Genomic DNA, 24,600 nt, shown 5'->3' on the forward strand with positions numbered 1-24,600 from the left:
AAGCAAAACAAACAATAATAAAAATCTACATAAAAACTAGAGGTCAGCAAGCATTAAAGGTGAAATCCAGGTTATTTGCATTGGTTGCTACAGTCTGAACCTTGAAATGGAACAGCTGCATGAAATGGCCTAGTGTCTATGACTAATTATAAGAAAAAGAGATCAAAAGGAGAGCTTATCATCTGAACTGGAGACAGTTATTTCCATCTTGGAACTAAAAACAAAAGGCACAGTGTCTTGTATCTTCCTTTGAGGTCCTTTCGTCTCTGTTCATTTATCCCCCCCCAAAAAAAAGAACCCCTTCACCTCACCCTTCCTTTATTGGCAGCAAGTCACTGACATTCACAATTTAATAGCATGTAATAATTAATGGTTTGGAGCGTGTCAATCCTTCACTTACATAACAGGAACAATTAAAATAGAATAGCATTGTTGCGAAAAAGAAAAAGATAAAAAATGCAGCTAAATTCTTCCTTTCCAGAGCATTTTAACAATGAGTTGGCAGTTTGCCAACATAAACTAACAGAATGCTAAACATAAAGCATTAAATGTTTAACACTGAATATATCACAAAATATTCACAAACAAGCCGAACGCATATTTATAACTTACAAGTAACTTTACATAACTTATAACGTTTTCCAAGATCAATTATTGAAATATTAGCTGTTAAGTCTTTTAGTGAACACATGATAATTCTATTAACACATGTACTCTACTTGTACCTAGCAACTAAAGCACTTTTCAGACCTTTGTAACCAGACAAACAAGAAATAGTTGGATGGATATTGATCCCTTAGAGTGCATTGTGAGAACACCTCCAGCACTCAAAGGGTTAGACTTAATTTGTACTTTTCAAGTTCAATCCAATGTACACTGTGCTATGCCTCTTTGAGTTTGGGTAGGGGGGAGATCCCTGAAAAAATGCCAAGTTTTATTAGAAATCCTTTTATTAGATGACATGGTGGCTTAACTCGCATGGAGTCCATTATAAATAGCCTTGTGTTCTCAAGATCTGTTTCTTGATATGTACGAGGCAGCATTGACAGCACAGTCAAAAAATAGCTACTGTAAATGAGTAGGGGGAAAGGTAAAGACCTTTCTTTCCATGGAACACTTTCCAACATTAATTTAAGGACTTTGAAAGGTTTAGTGAGGTCTCCATTCAAAGCCAGGTGAAGAGTGAATATTTAATGTGTGGCTGTGCGATCAAAATCTTCAAAAAGAAGGAATGTTTGGGTCTGAAAATGGTTCATTAGAACGTCAAAACGAATTCTGCTTGTGGGAACAAACATACACCCACCTGTAGCAGGGAGAGTGAGCCAGCATGGGTAACAACATCAAAACATCAAAAACAAGCATTACAATGAAAACAAATCCCCCAAAAGCACCATGATCCAGAAACTTTAACTTTTTTTTTTACGGACCATATTAATGTCCATTATTGTTTCTTAGTGAAGCACTCCATCGCAAACAGTGCAACCAATGTGTGATGCTGAAGACAAGTTAAGGACCTGATTGCAAATGCTTACAATTTTCAAGAATGTGTATGGAGTTTCCAAAAAAGGTCTCATCGTAAAGTAAGAACGAGAGCTGGCAAATGCATTTCTTCTTATTTTGAGAATATAGTAAGTAGAACTTGTGCTGTGTAGCAATGAGCTATGGATGTTTATTTAAAAAAAACAAACAAAAAAAAAACTAATAAAGTGAGTGGCAGATTGAATAATAACTGCAAAGAATAAGCAGGTAACAGGACAAAATGAGAACTCAAAGATAGCCCAGTTGAACCTGGAAGTTCATGTCCAGTTCAGCTGCATAGTCAAGATTTGACTGATGTCAACATTTTCAGCTAATTGGGCATTTGTGTTGTGCAGATTGTTGAATGCATGTGTGCTGTGGCTAAACCCCTAGGCTTAGCGAACATTGTCCCTGAATGTTAAATACGTAAATCCCCTAACTCCTTAGCCAACTTCTTTACATCAAAGTTATATTTAGCAGAATGACTGAGTTGACCTTTATTCCTATTTGCTTGCAGTTCCAGTAGCTACCCTTTTGTATAGCCAATATCAATGATCATCAGTCGTGAATGGCTAATTAACAGACAGCATGTTGAATATTACAATTCAATCCAGCCCAGAGGTCACAATCCTTTAAACTCATCAGTTGGAAAAAAAAAAAAAAAAAAAGGTTATTTACATGGCACGTGATCTGACTTACAAAGTATAAAAATAATAAGGTTTTAAGATTTTAAATGGTTGCGAAAGCCCCCCAAAAGATTGCCAAACATAGAGAGGGTAAAGTCGATTGAGTTATGTTCAGTTGTTTTATAGGTTAACAACGCTGGTAATGACAATTTTGCCTAGTTTTATATACCTACGGAATTGATAATTATATATTTTTTAAAACTTAATGCCAGAGGAAAATGTGTGGTCTGCTGGAAAATATAGTACGGTTGGATAGTGCTACAGCAGCACCCACGGCACGGTGGGATACAGATATCAACATTTTTAAGTTGCAGATGCACAAACATTTGCCTGCTGCCAAAGAAACAGTCTGGAAGAAGATCGTTGCAAAATTCAGGAAAACATATGTATATATTATTATAATTATTCGTATCCCTACCTGGATGTGGTTCTTGTCACCTCTACATTTTACATAAGGAAGAGTCATTTCAATGTATATGCTTTGTAAAAACGAACACATGACAATTCTAATACACATCAAGTGATTGGATACGGAAAGAAAGTTTTAGAGTAAGTGTACATGAGTTCTGACATCCTGTACCCTTCTACATTCGTGTTTATCACACCTATTCGTGAATACACTGTTATACACATTATTACACCATTTGTACTTTTATTCATACACTAGGCACTGAGAATGCTCTTATCTGAACACAAGTCCTTTAAAAATGGTTACTGTGCAAAGTATACATTAAGGACAGTTCAGAGACACTTTTCGTAAGTATACAAAACGTTGAAATTGTTGTTATTAGTTAGTCAGGTCCAAATATATTTGGACACTGACACAATTTTCATAAATTGGGCTTTCTACGCCACCACAGTGGATTTGAAATGAAACAACTGAGATGCAATTGAAGTGCAGACTTTCAGCTTTAATTCAAAAGGGTTGAACAAAAATATCGTATGAAGCGTTTAGGAATTGCCACCATTTTCATACACAGTCCACTGTTTCAAGGGCTCAAATGTATTTGGACAAATTAACACAATCATAAATACAAGGTTCATTTTTAATACTTTGTTGATAATCCTTTGCAGGCAATGACTGCTTGAAGTCTGGAACACAAGGACATTATTGGCCTTTATTGCAGCTCTTTTCAGTTGTTGTTTGTTCATGGGTCTTTCTGCGTTAAGTTTTGTCTTCAGCAAGTAAGAATTCATGCTTTATCGGGTTGAGACCAAGTGAATGACTCGGACAATGACCCAAAACATACTGAAAGTAACCCAGGAGGTTTTTATGGCAAAGAAGTGGAATATTTTGCAATGGCCATCTGTAAAGTGAAGTGCCACCCAATCAACTTCACTGAATTTGGCTGAATCTGAGCAGACAATTTATTCCTATACAATTCAGAATTAATCTGGCTGCTTATGTCATTGGAAGCCACGAATGCCCATGCCATCACACTGCCTCCACCGTGTTTTACTTCAGATCATGAGCTGTTCTAAGCCTTCTCTGTACTTTTTTCTTCCCATCATTCTGGTACAGGTTGATCTGCTCCAGAACTGGGCTAGCTTTTTTAGATGTTTTTTGGCAAAGACTAATCTGGCCTTTCTATTCTTGAGGCTTATGTATGGTTTGCACCTTGTGGTGAACCCTCTGTATTTGCTCTTGTGTAGTCTTCTCTTCATGGTAGACTTTAGTAATGATACATCAACCTCCTGGAGAATGTTTTTCACTTGGCTGGATGTTGTGAAGGGTTTTTTCATTAACATAGAAAGGATCCTACGATCATCCACCACTGTTGTTTTCCGTGGTTGTCCAGGTATTTTTTGTGTTGCAGAGCTCACCAATGCATTTTTTCCCCCAGAATGTACCAAAGTGTTAATTTGGACACTCCTAATGTTCCTACTATCTCTCTAATGGATTTTTGTTTTTTTGCAGCCTTAGAATGGCTTGTTTTACTTGCATTGAGAACTACTTTGAACACATGTTTTGGGGTCACAACAACATCTTCCTAATGCGAATGCCACACCTGGGATTAACTCCAGAATATTTACCTGCTTAATTGATGAAGAAATAAAGCATACCCCACACCTCTCCATAAAACAGCATTTGAGTCAATTGTCTAATTACTTTTGGTCTCTTGCAAAACATAGGGCTACATACTAAAGAAACTGTTCCTAAACACTTCCTCAAATTTGGATGGGTATACCCTCAATTTTAAATATTACTTGAATTTATTTTGGTAAACAGCCAAAATAACAAACCTTGTGTCAGTGTCCATATATTTCCAGACGTAACTGTATATTCTGCTATTTCACCCACATAGCTTACAACACGTTTGTCAGAGCGAAAATCTGAGGCTATAGTAAACATACAGCTAAATAATTACAATAGAGTATGTCCAATATTTACTAATAAAAATGAATGTAAGCCCCACAGTCTGGTACAGCTGCAATTGGCTTTCATGACAATAGACAGCTGTATGGCACATGTATTTACCTATTGTTCATTTAAAAAAGGCAGCTTCAACTGTTAATGGAAAAAAATATATATCATCACTGGTAGAATGTGATATTCTTGTTCCATTGAGTACTTTTTCACATTTTTTGAGACAACTGCTGTGAAACATATCCATTTCACCATTGATAAAGTACTACTTGAAGAGCACAAAACATGTCAAGAGAAAGACATCTAACCAGGTAAATTGTGATTGCTGTTAATTTTTAACTGGTCTAATTCCAGTACTTTTAAATTTGCTTGTCTGCTGTTTCAAAGGAGCGAAAAAACAAAAATAAATGTTTTTAAAGAACCAAACTATATGTATTTTCATATTGCATTGCTATATTGTCAAACCTATTGTATTACCTGACTGGGGTCTTTTCAGACTCAGATACAAGAGACTGTAATTCCAATATTTACATCAATATTATAATGCCTATCATGTCTTTTAGACGATCAGTGTCAAAATAAATATTGGGACTACAATTACATTCTGCATTGTTCAGTTAAAGGGACACTAAAGATGAAAACAATATTAGTTTAATTAAGCAGTTTTGGTGTATAGATCATACTCCTACAGTCTCACTGCTCAATTCCCGGCCATTCCGGTGACTTGTACAGCCTTCGTAAACACTTCATGTAAAGAGAGATATGGTATTAAAACTTCCTCTATTGTACATTCTGTTTAATTTAGAACTTCTTATCTCCTGCTCTGTTAATAACTTACTAGACCCTGCAGGAGCCTTCTGCGTGTGATTAGTTCAATTTACAGAGCAGGAAATAAAAACTTCTAAAGCAAGTTAACATCATATGATATAGCAATCCAAACTATTCATCCACAAAGCACAACTTAGTTATAAAGGGGCCCACTAGTGCAGCCCAAGTTTATTCAAAGAGCATTCAAAGTACAGTCGTTTTGGGATCCCTACCCCTTTATCAATGACAGGTATCATTTATCATTGATAAAGGGACAGGGTCCCGAAAAGTCTGTACTTTGAATGCTCTTTGAATAATCTTGGGCTGCCCTAGTGGGCCCCCTTATAACTAAGCTGCGCTTTGTGGATGCATACTTTGGATTGCTAAATTTTGCTTGCTGTGGGGCTACAACAGCTTATACACAATAGCTGCCCTAGGTTAAACTATTTTGCCTTTTGGTATAGTGCTATACCACACTCCTAGATCATATTTTTGCTTTTAACATCTAATTAAAAATGGAAACGCTTTCATTTCACATCCAGGGAAGGTGTGACTATGGCTGCATACACAGAAACAAACAGATTTAAATCCAAAATGGCAGAAAATTTAGCAATGAGACTAAAGGGGCTTGATCTATATAACCAAACTGTTTAATTAAGTTAAAGTTGTTTTGATGCCTATAGTATCCCTCTAAAACCAGTGAGAACCTTCTTCATATCTTGCTGTACATGTTAGTGCCGGGACAGTACCCTGTGTAAAAGCTACAATTACCCTTAAAGACGGTAGACTGCCAAACAAAGAGAGGGTGAAGTTGATTGGATTATGTTCAGCTGTTTTATAGGGTAACACCACAGGTGTACCAAATTTTGCCCAAGGCAGTGGATTAAACCTGAAGTACACATGTTGGCATTGTCTGAAAGTCTGAGCTGTGACTAGAGGTGATATTGGAGAATAAAGGACAACAGATGCATTCAAATACCCAAAGGAAGGATCTTGTATCTAACTGTAAGCTGCAACTTGTGCAGTTATTGTACAGAAGAGATATGACTTGTAGGTAATATGGTAAAATTGAGTATGCAAAGACCCCCGACAGTGACATTGCTGCTGGTAGTATGATGGTAGCAGCAGGCAAAGGTGAATTCTAGTTACATGAATCTGTCCCTTTTGGACACGGCCATCTTCTTGCAGCAGGCTCTCTTCAGCTCCTGCCGCTTTAGTGACAGGAGACGCCACTACTGTACTCTCACGCATGCGCAAGAACACAGCATTAAGGTCAATGGAGAATGCCGCAAAACCACAGGATCCTCCATAGACAAAGCCAAAATACTGCCACCGTGGGGGTTGACACTTCTAGACGGCGGTAGCTCCAAACAGTATCTAGAAGTGTCAGGCGAAGGAAATAAACCGAGTAGTAACTACTTTGTCTCAGTATATCTCTTGACTGGGTTGAATTTTCAGTCAAAATTATAAAAGATTTTGTCTTTACGAAATACTCATTTTTCAGGGGGGAGGAGGGGTCACAATGCAGCTTTAAGCTCAAAGTAATCCACACATAAAAAAAACCCAATAAATTACTTTACAAGATTCACTACGACTTATAATATTAGATTTTAGTCTGTAGGCTGTGCATTATCACCTCTAGGACTTTGTTATGAAAGAATTCCATCTCTGTAAAACACATACAGTGCTGTATAATTATTGTCACTGCCACCTCTAAATTAGACTTAATCATCAAAATCACGAATCAAGTGGGGCAGGAACTAACCACCAATTTTTGTCAAACTACTCCAAATCAGTTTGGTAAAAAGCATAGCACTATTGCCACTAGAACAAGTTTTATATATCCCAACATTGAGAGGGGTGCATTCAGGAGGTTGGGGACATCACCAATGGTGATGCCTATAATGGGCAAGTCCACCCAGAAAAAAGGCAGGCCTGCCCCTTAAGGGTCGGGGCAGCAGAGACGCTCTACGTATGGTACTAGTGCCTAAATATTCACTTATACTGTGCTGCTCAGGAACAGTTCACTGGTGTCTCTGGTTGCAGGACACCAGGGAAATAATCAGGGAAATTACCCTGAGATTGGGAATGTCCTTTCCCACATAACAAAGGGAGTGGAGGGGGTAGAAATTAAGATAAAAATGATGTATTTAAAAACATCTAAAATTATCATTAGTGTTGAAATTCAATCTAAGCATTTTAAATGTTTGGTTTTATTCCCACGGAAATCCTGTCATTACTGTTGTCTGTTTGTGAGTTGGTTAACTAGCTATTATAGAAGTTGACAAATTTTTCTGGGATTATATTTTACAGGTAACTTTTACTGAATACAGCTCTAGCCCTGGAGTAATGCTTTTATTGATAATGATATCCAAAAACACAGCAACACAATGAAGATGAAAGAAGAGGAATTTGTGAATTCATATCTCACATTACAACTTTCCAATGTGTGTCACTTCTAAGAACAAGAATGACATGTAATAGAAAATGCATGTTAATTGAGCGAAATAAATGACCGAAAGGCAGAAAAGTGAGAAAACTGATACACGTGCTTCCCAGGAAAAAAAAAAATTAAAAAAACCCCCACCAAATCCAAACCTTGAAATTGTCCCTTTTTTTCAATGTAAGACATATGTTTTTGGGAAAATAGAAATCACGTCAGTTTTCATGTACTTATACAGTCAATTTAAAGTGAATGCATTCCCAAAGTTTTCCACATTTTCAAACAAGCAGGTAGCATTGTCAAGCAGAACTGGCCCTTCATTTGATGCAAAAAGTGAACACACTATGTACAATTCTGTTTGTAGCAGATCCACATACACACACATTGCACAAAATTAACAAGAAACTATGAGGTGTATTAGCCTTATGCAGTAGATGGAGTAGCACTTATTTCACATTGTTTACACTCTAAACTCAAAATTGTAGCAAATAAAAAAACAAAAACAGTAACAAATCGGAGGCAAACATATGCAAGCTGTGACTACAACGGTGTTGAAGAATTATTTTATCACAAAAAGTCAGGTTTCAATTTGCTACAATTTGAGGTTTAGTGAACAATCATATGTACAGATAGTGAAACAAATAAATAAATAAATAAACAAACAAAAAGCAAAACACGTGTCGCTTCCCCAAACTGATTAAACATATAAAAAAACAGTTTGAGTAGTATCCTTTGACTGTTCCAGTCGTTTATTTACTTTATTTTGTTTGCCAGTTACTACTACATCATTGGATGAGATATATAGGTTATAAAAATACTACAGTGATAATTATTAAAATGAGAATTCAAAGTGTATTTTAAGTTTAAGATCTAAATAGTTAAACGGGAATCATTTTCTTGGCCAGCTATGATTTCAGTTTGGCCTTAAATTTTAAATACACTTTGAATTTACCTGGAACTTTCCTTTCGTGAATAACCCAGTTATTTTTTTTCAGCTAGACTTTAGACAGAGAATTACCCAGTCTAGCCAGTCTGCGCTAGACAAGAACTGGAGATGAAGTACTGCTAAACCATTTTTTGAGGTTAATGTGTCTTTTTCCTCCATTCATAAACCAGAAAAGCAACACAGAATTGCAGTCCAGATTCCTAAAAAAACTATAAAATACAGTGGATTTGACTAATCTCACAGGTATGCTTAGCAACGTTTCTTCCAGAGACGAAGATTAACTGTACATACGTCAGAAATATTTAAAAGGTGATGTGGGGCTTTGAGTAACAGAATTAAATGTTTTTCTTTGTGATGATTGGCAGCGGTGCAGATGTAGCTTAAGGGAGAACCTGTTCTCCTTTTGAATGGGGTAAAGAAAACCATATTCAACGTTTACCGGCGTTACAGCATATTTTCCACATATTTCTTAACTTTGTGATTATTTTATTTGACTATCCACCTACTGAAAACATAATAAACTTTGTTTCTCATAATGGCTCCCCACCTTCAAGCTGGTATTTCAAATATCTATTTAAGATTTATTGTACATTTATTTAAAAGGGTGTTTGAACCTGTGTATTGAGATGTGGTTATGCTTTGCGGTTCCATGAAATCAGCAAAAATTTCCCTGGAACACTAAAGCCTTATATAATATAACAGCTATTTTCATCTAATTCATCAGGAGATTCGAGAACACTAACTGGAATGGATACAAAGCTTTGTCTGGGTCAATGAATAATCTTATATAAGAAAATAACACGTTAAAAAGATTAATTTTTTTTCTTTTTTATGAAAAATTTAAGATTTAAGCTGTAAAAAGCACCTTAATATGTATAAAAAATCATGCCAAAAAATTACACCCTATCCAATGCACTCTGATCATGCCATTAAGAACAATATTTGTAAGGTTTACTTTTTAAATTTATTCATTTAAAGTTTTTGTGGGTGATACAAGACAAATCAAGCGATACGACATGTAAGATATCAAAAATGTTAGGTACATGAAACCAAGAACTGTAGCGATTATACACCCATTTTTAAAAGATATAACAGCAATGACTTAACAAGTGAAGTAAAGTGATCCTACATGCAAGAATTAACAGACATACAATGAAGATGAAGCTTCTGGCTGAAATAAATGAACTCCTAGCCCATAGGGTAACAGCGGGTGGAAGAGAATGAACGTTTCCAATGACTTAAGCATATATGCTTATAAGCCATAAATAGCCTAAATTTGGCAGCACTTTCCTCCAACATTATCACTGTGGCACGGTGGCAGAAATAGCAACTTGAGAAATGAAAGAAATAAAATTAAACCTATGGTGAAACTAAACATAAATTATTCCTTATGCAAGGAAAGTAAATACAGTTATGTTACTAAGTCCCGTTCACTTCCAGGTGTAAAGGGTGTGATTCTGGTAACATTCCATGTGTGTTTGTTCGTCAGTCTTGACGTTTCTGGAACTTTGCCTTAGCCCTGTCTAATATCGCCTCATCTTGTGAGGTTGTATAAGCTTCAGAGTGCGTTGGCGTCATTGCTTTAGTGTGTGGGGAAGAGGATAAACTCTGGCTAATATCCTGACCTTTCTTAGCAGCAATTTACACCCCAACTCATCACTAGCAGGTTCAACAGGAGGTCTTCCAACAGGTGAATAATAGCTTTGCTCTGTTAGTTCCCAGTTGCAGTATGCTGCCACCCATGGACAACTGCATGGTAGGCCAGGGGCTCTCTGTATCAAGATTTACACCCATAAAAAATAAAAATGGCATCTGCAGTTCAGTGTGGTGTCCTGAGTGTGTTTTCAGCGATCCCACAGTCAGATGGTGGAAATCTCCAATGCAAGATGCAAAATTGTATATTGGATTCTCAGAGCTTCTGTGAAAAATGCTCGGAGGGAGTATTTTTATACAATACATGAATATATAAGCATACAAATAATAAATGTGTGTTCTGATCTACAATAGCTTTGTGCCTAGGTGTACAATAAAGGATCACTCCAAGCAACATAATCACTTCAGCTCACTGCATTGCTTAGTTAGCTCAATGAGTTAATTCAAAGCAGTAGAGAGAGACAGTACTCAACCAGAAGTCCCAGTTGATGCACTCAAACCAGAGATAGCAAACTCTCCAACTCATGTACAGAACATCTAATTTGGTATGGGAACAACAGCTTCTTATTAAGCAGTTTTATTGGGTCAAAGAATAGATGGACAATTTTTCGGTCTCGCTATGAGACCTTTGTCAAGTCAAAAAGTTTAGCTTAGCTCAGACAGAGAGATTTTGGTTCTGTGCTGGATGTAGAGGAGGCGGTGAGTGCTATCCTGTGGAGCCTTGGTAAGAAGTTAAACTGTTCTACAATGGTTGACTACTTACAATGGGGGAGACAAAGCATTCCTGGCACCATAACCACCACATCACTCTGTAGTGGTCATGGTGCTTGGAGTGTTCTTTTAACGTTCTTCGGAACAGTTATTATTCTTCTGTAGCACCAACTTAGTTCTCCAGAAGTATGTTTCTCCAAATTTTACGATATAACAGCAAATAAGAGAAATTACTACAAATGTTAACAATAATGATTATATCTGTAAAGTTATATTTTGTAATTTATGAAACATTTTCATTAACTCACCTTTCATTGAAAAAGTGCTCTAATATATTCCACCCACTCCATAGTAAGCCAGTTTAACCTTAAGAGTGGTAATATTTTTTTTTTTACAATTATATACAGATGCACTAAAGATTCTGTCCATGGGTCCTAAATGGTGGCATTATTTTTATACTGTAGAGATTTCCTGACAGATTTACAAACAATTCTTCTTTAACATATCAGTTTCTAAAGAGATCTTGATTCCTGGAGAAAGTGTGCTACACTACTCCTCATAACACGTAGGGTTTGTCAGTGTCACCAATTGGACCAATGGGAGGATACCGCACTCTCCAGGTTCACAAGGTACAACCGGGTCCAAGGTCGGACAAATCCCACTTCCAAATATGAAAAATAAGCAATGGTCCAGGCACTCAAGGTGAAAGTCAAAGTAACAGTTTTATAGGAGAAAAAAACAGCAATGTTTCAACCCAACCTGGTCTTTGTCAAGCACATACCAATCAGAACAAGTCAATGCTAAATCACTGCAAGAATTCTATTTTCAAAGATGTAATCCCTTCCTTTTGTTCATTTTTTTTTGTACTTAACCTTCTATGAGCAGCAAAGGACCAACCCCACTACTGAAAGCTAATCAATCATTTATCATTATCATCTGAATATTAATATTAATAGAGAGTTAAAATAATATATACAAATTATTTTTTAAAATTGCAGAACTTGTTTAGACATAATGTGATATTACCCTCTGTCATTTAGAGAATGTTTTTTTTTTTATCTCAAATAGTGATCTTCATAGTGTTAAACGCCACGTAGCACTTTTTTTTCTGTGCCACGGAAAAATAGAAAATCAACTGGTGGGATACTAGCATGTTTACATACATTGGTATTTTTTATGCAAAAGTGGAGCTGCCATTGAAACAAGTCTTTTGTTACATGCATCATTATGTGAGCCATTTCATTTAGAAAATAACAGGTGCTTGTAATGATGAGCAATTTGATACACTGTGTAAAACGAAGCTGCCAGACTAGTTATGTCATTTTCCACTCTCGTTATTCTAAAAAAAAAAAAATGGTGCTTAAGTAATGTAATTCCTTCCAGTCATGTAAATATTATGGACAAAAGAATACTAGAAAAGCAGTGAAACCACAAACAGCTGTTTTATAAAAATGGGGATTTCTTTAAAACCCTTTGCTTAGTGTGCTGTGAATTTTCAGTCTTTCCGCGGGTTTATACCATTAAAACAGAAGTGTGGCAGTAAATAGAGTCCTATGTATGGCCATATCATCTGTTGGAAAGATTGTCCACTTAGATCTGTAGGACTGAGATCTGTGTATGTAAAAAAATTACAAAAAATTTAAAAATATTTAAAAAAATTCTAGACAGACTAAATTTGCCCATATGTAAGTTCAGCGCGGCCAAATTTTGTTAATAAAAAAGATTTTGGAAAATTAATTAGACTAAGGAAAAGACATTAAAATGGGCCAATCCATATACCCCTAAAAATACTTAACATGAATATTATGTATATATTTTACAGTACACCTATGTCTTGCCATTTGGTTCACAGATCAAGTTAGGAAAAAGTAACAATAATTGTGAAAAATAGGAGAACCCTTACATAATGTAAAATATTAATATATATATATATATATATATATATATATATATATATATATTACTGATCTATGCTCATCCTTCTTTTCCCTACTATTGGCAATGTGACCTTTGAATAAAATCAACATTTAATGACAGTCCATTAGTCCTCTTTTTTTTTCCTATCAATCATCTCTTTTTTAGCGTCAGGGGCTGAATTAAAAACCAGAAATCAAAAGAGACATGCTCGTCCATATGACATTTCATTTGTATCATGATTTTGCTACATTTCGGCTCAGCATTCAATCAGCCGAAATTCGGACCAATTTCAGTTTATAACAAAACAAATCTCCATGTCTATTCTGTATTCCTTTTGTACCAATATGTCTATAAGGTACTGTTGGAGTTTGCATTCTTGTGAAGAATTGCAGATGTTGGTAAAAATACCTGATTAAAGGTGTACTTAAAGAAACTCTTCAAGCACCTTCATCACTTCAGTATGCTCATTTGGTCATGGTGCATTTTAGAACGTGGGGTCTGCTTTTTGCCTCCATGCAAGCAGATGTTAGAGCCAGAAACTCTCGCACAGCCAGACTTTGGTGAAACAGAGAGATTCTGGCACTCACTGAGCTGTAGTGGAGGTGGAGAGTGTTGCCCTGAAGGTTATGAAAATGTTCTAAAATAGTTTGACCATTTAATTGCCTACTTACAATGGGAGGGGAGCCAGGGCAGTTCTGCTGGCACCATAACTACTGCAGTGTGCTATAGTGGTTATGGTGCGTAAAATGCTCCTTTAGGGAATTCAATATAAATAAAAATGAAAACATGACCTTAAACAGAGATTTTTTTTTCTAGTGCTGTGGTGAACCTAAATGACCTAGTCATCTTTTAAAAGGAGGAAATGTTAGTGACAGATTAAGGTTCAAAACAAATTCCTTCCTAAATCGTGATTTATTTACAGTGCTCTTCTGGCACTCAAAAATGCTCAGTAAAAACAAAAGGCGAAAGTTAAATGTGTGTCAAAGTGTGTATTTTAGCAGAGTGTATTCTGTATTCTGCTGAAGTTTATCATCTCACTTAAAGGGATACTATAGTGTTAGGAATACAAACCTAACACTATAGCTCCCTCTATCTCCCCCATCCCTCGCGGCCCCCGGCCAATAAAGGGTTAAAAATATTTTATTTATATACCAGATCTCAGCGCTGATGTCCTTCGGCACTGGGTTGGCGACATGCCTCCTCCGACGTCATCCGACGGGGGGAACTAATGCACATACACGGCAAGCGCTGTGAGCACATTAGGCCCTCCCCATATGAAAGCATTGAATCAATGCTTTCTTATGGTGATTTCACTGATGCTGGATTTCATCATGCAGTACTAAGTGTGACAGCGACACTGCACCCAGACCACTTCAATGAGCTGAAGTGCTCTGGGTGCCTGTAGTATCCCTTTAAAGTGGCACTGTTACCCACTCTGAAAAATTAAAAATGAGTATTTCATAAAGATAGAATCTTTATGAAACACTCACACAGACTGGGTTGGAATTTCACTGAAATTTCAACCCAGTCAAAAGATATACTGAGACAAAGCAGGGATTACTTTGTCTCAGTATTTTTTTCTACACTTCTAGACAATCCCCCCCAGCCATCACCATTGACTGCTGCAGGGAATTGGCTTTATCTATGGAGGATCCCGCAGTCTTGACCCCCAGACTACCAGTGGCATTGTCACCATCAAATTTTGCAAAGTCTCCAGACGGTGACCAAGAACTCAAGTATGTAAATAACATCAGTCATTATCAATGGAAGCAATTCAATTAAGAAAATGCCATCATTTTCTATAATTTAGTTCAAGAAACTGCATTTGGTGTTCTAGAACCTACAATAATCAATTTTCACTTAATGTATTTAGTACACAAATGTACATGCAAATGGAATGCTCTCTAATAACAACAATGCAATATATCACACAATCCTAAATGACGGTTAATGCTAATTGCATGATAGATACTGTGATGGACTGCCTGGTACCCCGACTGGGTAACTTCACCAAACGATGCTTCCTAGCTGACGCTGAGGACCATAAGCACCACACCGGAAACCATAAGTACCGTAGACCCCACAAACCACCGCAGCTTGGTTGGGGTCTCGTTGTCCCTTCCTGTCCTGGATCAAACTCCTGCATCCAGGGACTCAGTGGGAAGGCCTCTCCTCCAGAGAGTATAGCTGTGAAGCTCTTACAAGAACTAGTGATATAGCTGTGAAGCAGGTTCCCTACAAGTACGAGACGAGGCTACGTGTTGAGGGTTAAGCAAGAACTGAATTGTAATGGTGCCACACTGGCCTTTTATGACAATCCCCAAGCAAGGTGTACGCCCACAGGAACCCTGTTGGGGACAGGGACACAAACTTACAAACCAATGATAACACGTTTACAATGTATGACACTCCCACATACAATACAATAAGCCTTCCCCTTTAATTAAGAGATAATTAATAAGTAAAGAGTCAAGCACTATACTAAACACAATTATCTCCAAACACAAAAAAGCACACTTTTCTAAAAAGTCCCAAAGTTACCCCAAAACACATAATATCCCCACAAATGTTACATCCCCTGATAGCCCTGATATGGGTGACAAATCTATCCAAAAATCACCCAAATCAGTTCAGGGGTTCAGAAATTTTATGGAAGTCATATTTTTTACCGACCGCAGGCATGGTCCCATAGCCGCAAATAGTTACATAGAATCGCAGCTAAGTGCCGCTGGAGGACCGACCGGGAACCTCAAGGTTTTCATGCGGAAAATAGTTCCAGGGCATTCGCGGCTAAGTCCCCCTGAGGTCTATTAGTGGTTTTGGTCTATGCGAACAAGATGGCCGCCACCACGTGTTTAATGCCATTTCGAACGGCTTTGAAAGTTCGAATGGTTCCTGTTACCAGTCCAAGAGGCACAAATAGTGTTTTCAATTAGGGCTTAACACAGGGGCCATAGTCACAGGGTAAGAGGCTGGCAAGTATGCCTCTCCAAGAACCCGTGACGAGGTCCAGTTCGTAACAGATACATTATTTTCAAAGAAATTTGAGTGAAAATTCTAAAAGTGAAAAATTACTGATGCTATTAATCTCTTGCTGGCTATGAATGGAACAGATAGGAAACACACAATAGTATGGAAGAACACTGTTGGGAAAATATTTTTTTACTGGTCTTTAGTCTAACCACATGAGACATATTTAAAAGGGAACCCATAGTCCTGACAATAATTTATTTGGGACTATAGATTCCCTTCTATCCCTATGAGCACTATTCACCTGCATTTGGTAGTGAAAATTAAAAGTTAAATTTACTCACCTGGTTTCTAGTCTCCCACTGCAAACACCCTTTCCAATCTTGACCAATTCAATGCTTCTTATAAATGAGCATTGGCCTGAATATACACATGTGCTGCCAAACGCTGCACTCCTCAAATCAAATGATGCTATGTGCAGAGTTCTGCAGGAGGAAGCACCTCTAGGGGCTGCCAGGAAGGTGTTTTTTAACCCTGCAATGTAAACATTGTAGTTTCTTTAAAACGGCAATGCTTTACATTGCAGGATTAAAACTAGAGAGCCACTGCATTCAGACCTCTTCAATGTGATGCAGTGGTCTGGATGCCTTTAGTGGTCCTTTAAGGAAAGAAGTAGTGCATTTCAATACCTAGACTCATCATACATCTGGAGAAGGGTGGGAACTCCAAATAGAAATGATGTCATTTATGAATGTCGTCCATTTGAAAAGGGCTATTTTTTTCTGTTTCCCGTTTTTTTTTTCTCAATCATAAAAAGCACTTTTTTTCCAGATACAGTTTCAGCAGTTTTTACACGTCATCTTTCCATTCTTTCCACAGCGTTTCTCGTAGCATTCATAATGAGAAGCTTAATAAGTACCTAATGATCTTAGCGTTCTCGAGTAAGGGCTGGTCACTGTGTACAGTTGCAATCAAGCTCCAATTTCCCACTGGAATCTGACGGAATGTTTCTACAGAATTCCTTCATTCAGCTGGGCATCTAGCTGCTTGTTAGCAGAACTTTCCTCATAAACGTAACTAGCTGTGGGAAGTTTCACATGGTCACAGTTCTAAACTTGTAGCATTTGTGCATACATTAATTCTGAATTAAATATTTCTTACCATGAGAAAGAGTTGCCAACCTGCCATCTGATAAAGAACACCATGACTTCTATGAAAAAAAGGCATCCGAGATGTACATAAAATATGAGGACATTGAGAAATATCTCTCCCATTTGTTGTTAGCCTCCATCTATTTATCTGGTTAAAATAGCTAATTTCTGTTAGCGGGTTTTCATCCTCCTCACCCCATGACTCCTCTCCTGCAACTGTCAAAAATAACCTACTAAGTTTTCTGTGATTATTTTTCTAGCAACCTATTTCATTACCCCTACTTTGTGTCACTATACCCCACTTCCTCTAGCATGTAGGCTCATTGCACAGGGCCCTCAACCCCCTCTGTTCCTGTGTGTCCATTTGTCGGGTTACAATTACGTGTCTGTAAGTCCACCCATTGTACAGCGCCACAGAATTTGCTGGCGCTTTAAAAATAATAAAATAATTATAATAATAATATCATTATGCCTGACTGTGAGAGTGTCTCATGTTCAAAAACAAGTGAACTCCAGGACAGGCATCTATTTTTCTCCAATTGCAAATTGCTGCAATGGCAGAGGGCAGTTCCATCATCCTTAAAAACAGGCATGCCAGCATGTATATACTGAGAATTACGTAAGGAACCACTGGTTGTCTGGTCTGAATAATCATTTAAATGTGTGTTCTATGTAAGGTAAGAAAGGATAGAAAATATGTGATAGAAAAACTTCTAGGTCATTTGTAAGTGGAATATAAATTAAATATGAATTAAAATTGAAGAAATCTAGAGGCTATGTTATGTGCCATTCTTTAATGACAATGGCCTTACAAACAGAGAGAGAGGAAGATATACCTTGTCTGCCCTACCAAAGATCAGTGTAACATGTGACTAATGCTGCCACCTTAGCGAATCATATTATTTTGCTCCCTCAGGGTAGCGTATACTCTGATTCACAGGGAAGCATTGAATCCATTGCTTTTATATGATAATCATTTGAGGACATTTGATGTTACCATGCAATGCGCAGATTGTAACAGAGTCTGACTTGGTTGTCACAGCGGAAGCACCTCTAGTGGCTGCCAGGATGACAACTACTATTATTAATATTTATATATCGCCAACAAATTCCGCAGCGCATTACAGTGGGTGGATGAACACAGACATGTAGTTGTAACCAGACAAGTTGGACACACAGGCAGTGGCGTACACACAACCCATGGGGCCCCGGTGCAAAAACGGATTCGTGGGCCCCCCCCGCGCGCTCGCTTACTCTGCACGGGCTGGGGCCGCAACACATGGCGGAGGGCACCTGGTCTCAGGTCTGCGACCCGTGCGACCGCGGTATGTACGCCAGTGCATGCATAAACACATACACTTAAAGGACCACTACATACACCCAGATCACATCAGCTCAATGAAGTGGTCTGGGTGCCAGGTCTCTCTAGTTTTAACCCTGCAGCTGAAAACATAGCAGTTTCAGAGAAACTGCTATGTTTCACTGAGGGTTAATCCAGCCTCTAGTGGCTGTCTCATTGACAGCCGCTAGAGGATTGTCTGCGATTCTCACTGTGAAAATCACTGTGCTTTCCTATGGACGTTTTGAATGCGCGCGTGGCTCTTGCCACGCATGTGCATTCGGAGCTGAGAGGCGGATCGGTGCAGAGATCCCCAGCGCCAAGGGAGTCCGGCACTGGAGAAAGGTAAGTGCTTAAGACACACACACTCTCATGAACAGACGCACACATTTACTGACCGACACACACTCAGTGACAGTGATACATACACACTCACTGACAGACACACACTCACTAACAGACGCACACAAACATACTCAGTAACAGACTGTAACGAGTATATACCCCTACACGCAGGATCCAGCCAAACAGAAGACAGCACAGAGGAGAGATACGTCTACCGGACCTTAGAGTGTCCGGACTCGACGTAATAGGAGAAGTACAGAGTCAGGAACGATCCGAGGTCAAGGGCACAAAGAGACAGCGTAAACGAGAACTAGCCGGGGTCTGGTACACAGGAATCAGCAAGCCGGCAAACAGTACAGACAAGGATAAAGCGAAAACGAAGTCAGAATACAAAGCCAAGGTCAAATACGGAGAAACACAACTGAACACAACAAGCACTAAAGGGAACTGTAGCAGAAACCACGATAGGGCAAGGAACTAAGGGAAAAGGGTGAGTATAAGTAGCCTTCAAACTAATGTGATTGGCTCCTGTCACTTCCACACCCCCAACAGGTAAGTGTATGGGGTGATTGGCATGACAGGAGCCAATGGGAGCCTTTTTGCAATTTAGGCTCCCACTGTCTCTTTAAGAGCGCGCCCGAGACTCGCGGCGCGCTCTTAGCTGCAGGCGGGACAAGTGACCACATCTCGCGGTCACTGCCCGTTTTCCTGTTAGGAGAGTCGGATGAGCCGCGCGCGGCTCGTGCAGCCGCAGGACCGCGCGGCTTGAAGAGAGGACCGCGGCCGGCCCCCGGATAAGGTAAGTAACGCTGCAGTACCCCCCCCTGAGGACACGCCCTCCGGGCGGGCAGGACCAGGCCTGGCAGGAAAACGCGAATGGAAAGAACGTACAAGGCGGGGAGCATGAACAGCATCCGCAGAAATCCAACTGCGCTCCTCAGGCCCATAACCCTTCCAATGTACCAAGTACAGAAGCCGACCCCTAAGGAAACGAGAGTCAATAACAGCAGACACTTCGAACTCCTCATGACCCTCCACAGAGACAGGAGGGGGAGTATGCCGGGTATAGCGGTGCCGTACGTAAGGCTTCAACAACGAGGTGTGAAATACATTAGGTATACGCAGATTCTTAGGCAGACCCAAGGCATAAGAAACGGGATTAACCTTATGTATAATGCGATAAGGACCAATGAAGCGGGGAGCCAATTTCATAGAAGGCACCCGGAGGCGAATATTCCGTGTGGAAAGCAAAACCCTGTCCCCCACAACATAGGAACGAGCCGCTCTGCGATGCTTATCAGCCTGAGCCTTCTGGCGGGCAACAGAGTCCACCAAAGAACGCTGAACCTGCTCCCAAGTATTACGCAAACCAGCCAAATGCTCATCCAGAACTGGCATGCCCTGTGAGGAGAATGCAGCCGGAAGAACCACGGGATGCTGGCCATAGACAACGTAAAAAGGGCTTTTGCCGGAAGAATCATGAGTGGCGTTATTCCGAGCAAATTTAGCCCAAGGAAGCAGGTCAGACCAATTGTCCTGATGGTGAGACACAAAACAACGGAGGTACTGCTCCAGAGACTGGTTGGCACGTTCAGCAGCCCCATTAGACTGGGGATGGTAAGCGGAAGAAAATGAGAGAGAAATACCCATTTCTGAACAAAAGGCTTTCCAGAACCTGGAAATAAATTGGCTACCCCTATCGGATACAATAGATAAGGGAATACCATGTAATCGAAACACTTCTCTAGCGAAGATAAGAGCCAGTTCCTTGGAAGTGGGCAACTTGCGAAGAGACACAAAGTGAGCCATTTTGGAAAACCGATCTACTATCATTAGGATGACTGTGTTACCATTCGAAGGGGGTAATTCAACAATAAAATCCATTGATAGATTAGACCAAGGTCTCTCGGGAACGGGTAACGGATGCAACAGCCCACAAGGAACTCTACGAGAGGATTTCATACATGCACAAGTAGTACAAGCACTTATATAGTCAGTAACGTCCTTACGTAAGGTATCCCACCAGAAATACCGAGAAACGGCTGACACCGTTTTGGAAATACCAGGATGTCCAGCAGTCTTAGTATCATGATACAGTGACAGAATATCCCGTCTCTCGGGAACGTCAACGAACAATTTATCATTAGGCCTCTCGCTAGGTGCCATGCTTTGTTTCGCTTGTATGGCCTGCAAGAGGGACGAGGAAATAGACAATATAGTAGTTGCTATTATCCTGTCTGGGGGAATGACAGGAGTGACATCAATCTCCTGTTTGTCAATAGTCTCGAACTGTCTGGACAGAGCATCCGCTTTAGTGTTCCGATCACCTGGCCTATAGGTGATTATATAATTAAAATGAGACAAGAACAGTGACCACCTAGCCTGCCTTGAAGACAATCTTTTAGCTTCGCTAAGGTAGGATAGGTTCTTATGATCCGTAAATATGAGGATAGGATCCTTAGTGTCCTATAACAAATGTCTCCATTCTTTGAGTGCTAAAATGACAGCAAGGAGTTCACGATTACCCACATCATAATTCCTTTCTGCTTTGGACATTTGTTTAGAAAAGAAGCCACAAGGATGCAATGGCTTGTCAGGAGACTCTCTTTGGGATAAGACAGCACCTACCCCTATATCGGAAGCATCAACCTCAAGTATATATGGCAATGAGGGGACAGGATGCTGTAAAATAGGTGCAGAGGCGAACGTAGTCTTAAGAAAGTCAAAAGCCTGAAGTGCCTCGGTAGACCAGGCATGTGTATTGCCATCCTTTTTAGTCATACGAGTGATAGGTGCTACGATAGACGAAAAACCTTTGATAAAACGTCTATAATAATTAGAGAAACCCAGAAAACGCTGGATGGCTTTCAGACCTTGCGGCAGAGGCCATTCTATGACCGCAGCGAGCTTCTGGGGATCCATCCGAAAACTCTTAGCGGAAATCAAATACCCTAAAAACTGGACCTCGGATTGGTCGAATAGACATTTTTCTAGTTTGCAATAAAGACCATTAGCAAGAAGGGTCTTCAGAACTGTCGTAACATGTCTGTGATGAGTGTGTAAGTCTGTAGAATATATTAAAATGTCATCCAAGTACACAATAACAAATAAGTGAATAAAGTCCCTTAAGACATCATTCATAAATTCTTGGAATACTGCTGGGGCATTGCAAAGCCCAAATGGCATGACGGTATACTCATAATGACCTGACCTAGTGTTAAAGGCTGTCTTCCATTCGTGGTCCTTTTTTATACGTATCAAATTGTATGCTCCTCTAAGATCTAATTTGGTGAATACCGTAGCATGTTTGAGCCTGTCAAACAATTCTGTTATTAATGGTATAGGGTAAGCATTTTTGATGGTGATTTTATTAAGACCTCTATAATCAATGCAAGGTCTTAAATCACCTTCTTTCTTTGATACAAAGAAGAACCCCGCTCCAGCCGGAGAAGAGGATCTCCTAATAAATCCCTTGTCTAATGATTCTTTAATGTACTCCTCCATGACACGGTTTTCTTGAACCGATAGAGGGTACACCCTGCCCTTGGGAGGTATAGTGCCAGGCAACAAGCCAATAGCACAATCGTAGGGTCTGTGAGGCGGTAATTTGTCAGCCTCTCTTTTATCAAAGACAGTCTTTAAAGATAAATACTGAGAGGGTATAGCCGTAGACAAAGGAGGAATGGTAGGAACATTAATAGAATTCACAGGCGTGACTTCAATAGTACATGACTCATGGCAGGCTTCACTCCATGATTTTATCTGCCCTGTCTCCCAGTCAAACATGGGATTGTGGGCACGTAACCATGGATACCCTAACACCAACTGTGAAGAGGGAGAGGTGATGACCTGGAACCGAATGGTTTCATAGTGTAGAACCCCTGTGTACATGTGTAGCGGTGCAGTCTCGTGAGTAACAACTGGAGAGATCAATGGTCTACCATCTATGGCCTCAACGGCCAAGGGTATCTTCTTCTCCCTGATGGGAATATTGTTTTTCTTTACAAAACCAGAGTCTATAAAATTCTCAGCTGCCCCAGAGTCAGCCAGGGCGTATATATTTTCAACTATACAACTCTCTCCCATATGTAAAGAAACAGGGAGAAGCAGTCGGTTAGGAGGCAATGTAGGAGACTTAGAAATCACACCCAAGGCCAGTCCCCTATAAGGTCTTAGGTGCGAGAGTTTTCCGGGAGCAAAGGACACTCCTTTACCATATGGTCTCTCCTACCACAATATAGGCAGAGTCCCTCCCTTCTCCTATGTAATTTTTCATTATCAGAGAGTTTGGCAACCCCTAATTGCATGGGTTCCTCTTCAGATATTTTTACACTCTCCGGTGTATTAACTCTGGGGTGAATAGGTGTAACAAAACGTCTATTCCTGTTCTTGGTATAGAGCCTGTCACGAATCCTATTATCTATATCGATGAGTTAGTCAATAAGGTCCTCTAAGGCAACAGGAAGCTCCTTAGCTGCTACCTCATCCAATATAGAGTCTGATAAGCCTTCCATGAAGGCAGTAGTTAACCCATTGTTGGTCCAATCTACCTGTGAGGCAAGGGTACGAAACTGTATAGCGTAATCAGCCACAGACCTAGAACCCTGTTTAACCCTCATTAATGCTCTCGCGGCATTCTTAGACCTTTTCATAGTGTCAAAAGTTCTGCGAAAAGCTGTAAGGAAACTGTGAAAGTCATGCACCATAGGTCCATTAGCCTCCCAAATAGGGTTTGCCCATTCAAGTGCTTTGTCGGTAAGTTGGTGCATAAAGAACCCAACTTTAGACCTCTCTGTGGGAAATGAACGTGGATACATCTCAAAATGAAACTCTATTTGGTTAATGAACCCTCTGCATGTCTTAGAATCCCCTCCATACCTAGGAGGAGGCGTTAAATGGGCCGTAGCATTAGGCACAGTCGATACTTCAGGAAGCAGGGGTGTAGGAGGGTTAGGTGCGGTTGCTGGAATGGTTCTAGCTAAGAGCGTCTGGAGAGCCTGAGCTATCTGATCCATACGGTGATCCTGCTCTACAAATCTAGCCTCATGGGACGCCATCTGTTGAGCTAAATCTGCGGGGTCCATGGCCCTATCGTAATGTAACGAGTATATACCCCTACACGCAGGATCCAGCCAAACAGAAGACAGCACAGAGGAGAGATACGTCTACCGGACCTTAGAGTGGCCGGACTCGACGTAATAGGAGAAGTACAGAGTCAGGAACGATCCGAGGTCAAGGGCACAAAGAGACAGCGTAAACGAGAACTAGCCGGGGTCTGGTACACAGGAATCAGCAAGCCGGCAAACAGTACAGACAAGGATAAAGCGAAAACGAAGTCAGAATACAAAGCCAAGGTCAAATACGGAGAAACACAACTGAACACAACAAGCACTAAAGGGAACTGTAGCAGAAACCACGATAGGGCAAGGAACTAAGGGAAAAGGGTGAGTATAAGTAGCCTTCAAACTAATGTGATTGGCTCCTGTCACTTCCACACCCCCAACAGGTAAGTGTATGGGGTGATTGGCATGACAGGAGCCAATGGGAGCCTTTTTGCAATTTAGGCTCCCACTGTCTCTTTAAGAGCGCGCCCGAGACTCGCTGCGCACTCTTAGCTGCAGGCGTGACACGTGACCGCATCTCGCGGTCACTGCCCGTCTTCCTGTTAGGAGAGTCGGATGAGCCGCGCGCGGCTCGTGCAGCCGCAGGACCGCGCGCGGCTTGAAGAGAGGACCGCGGCCGGCCC

General features: G+C 39.9%; 1 protein-coding gene across 2 annotated transcripts in view; it reads right to left on the reverse strand.

Moving 5' to 3' along the window:
- DLC1 (DLC1 Rho GTPase activating protein) overlaps positions 1 to 24,600 on the reverse strand; it is a 151,754-nt gene that overhangs the window by 62,480 nt on the left and 64,674 nt on the right. Inside the window, exon 1 of one of the 2 annotated variants that reach the window (XM_063458047.1) lies at positions 16,709 to 16,727. The exons of the other annotated variant lie outside the window; for it this stretch is intronic. Coding sequence (XP_063314117.1) covers positions 16,709 to 16,721 — 13 coding nt within the window. The 5' untranslated portion in view covers positions 16,722 to 16,727. Of the gene's footprint in view, positions 1 to 16,708; positions 16,728 to 24,600 lie in introns of those variants that run through there. 2 annotated transcript variants of the gene reach the window in all.

The sequence above is a fragment of the Pelobates fuscus genome, chromosome 6 (assembly GCF_036172605.1).
Source record: "Pelobates fuscus isolate aPelFus1 chromosome 6, aPelFus1.pri, whole genome shotgun sequence".
Classification (NCBI taxonomy): Eukaryota; Metazoa; Chordata; class Amphibia; order Anura; family Pelobatidae; genus Pelobates; species Pelobates fuscus.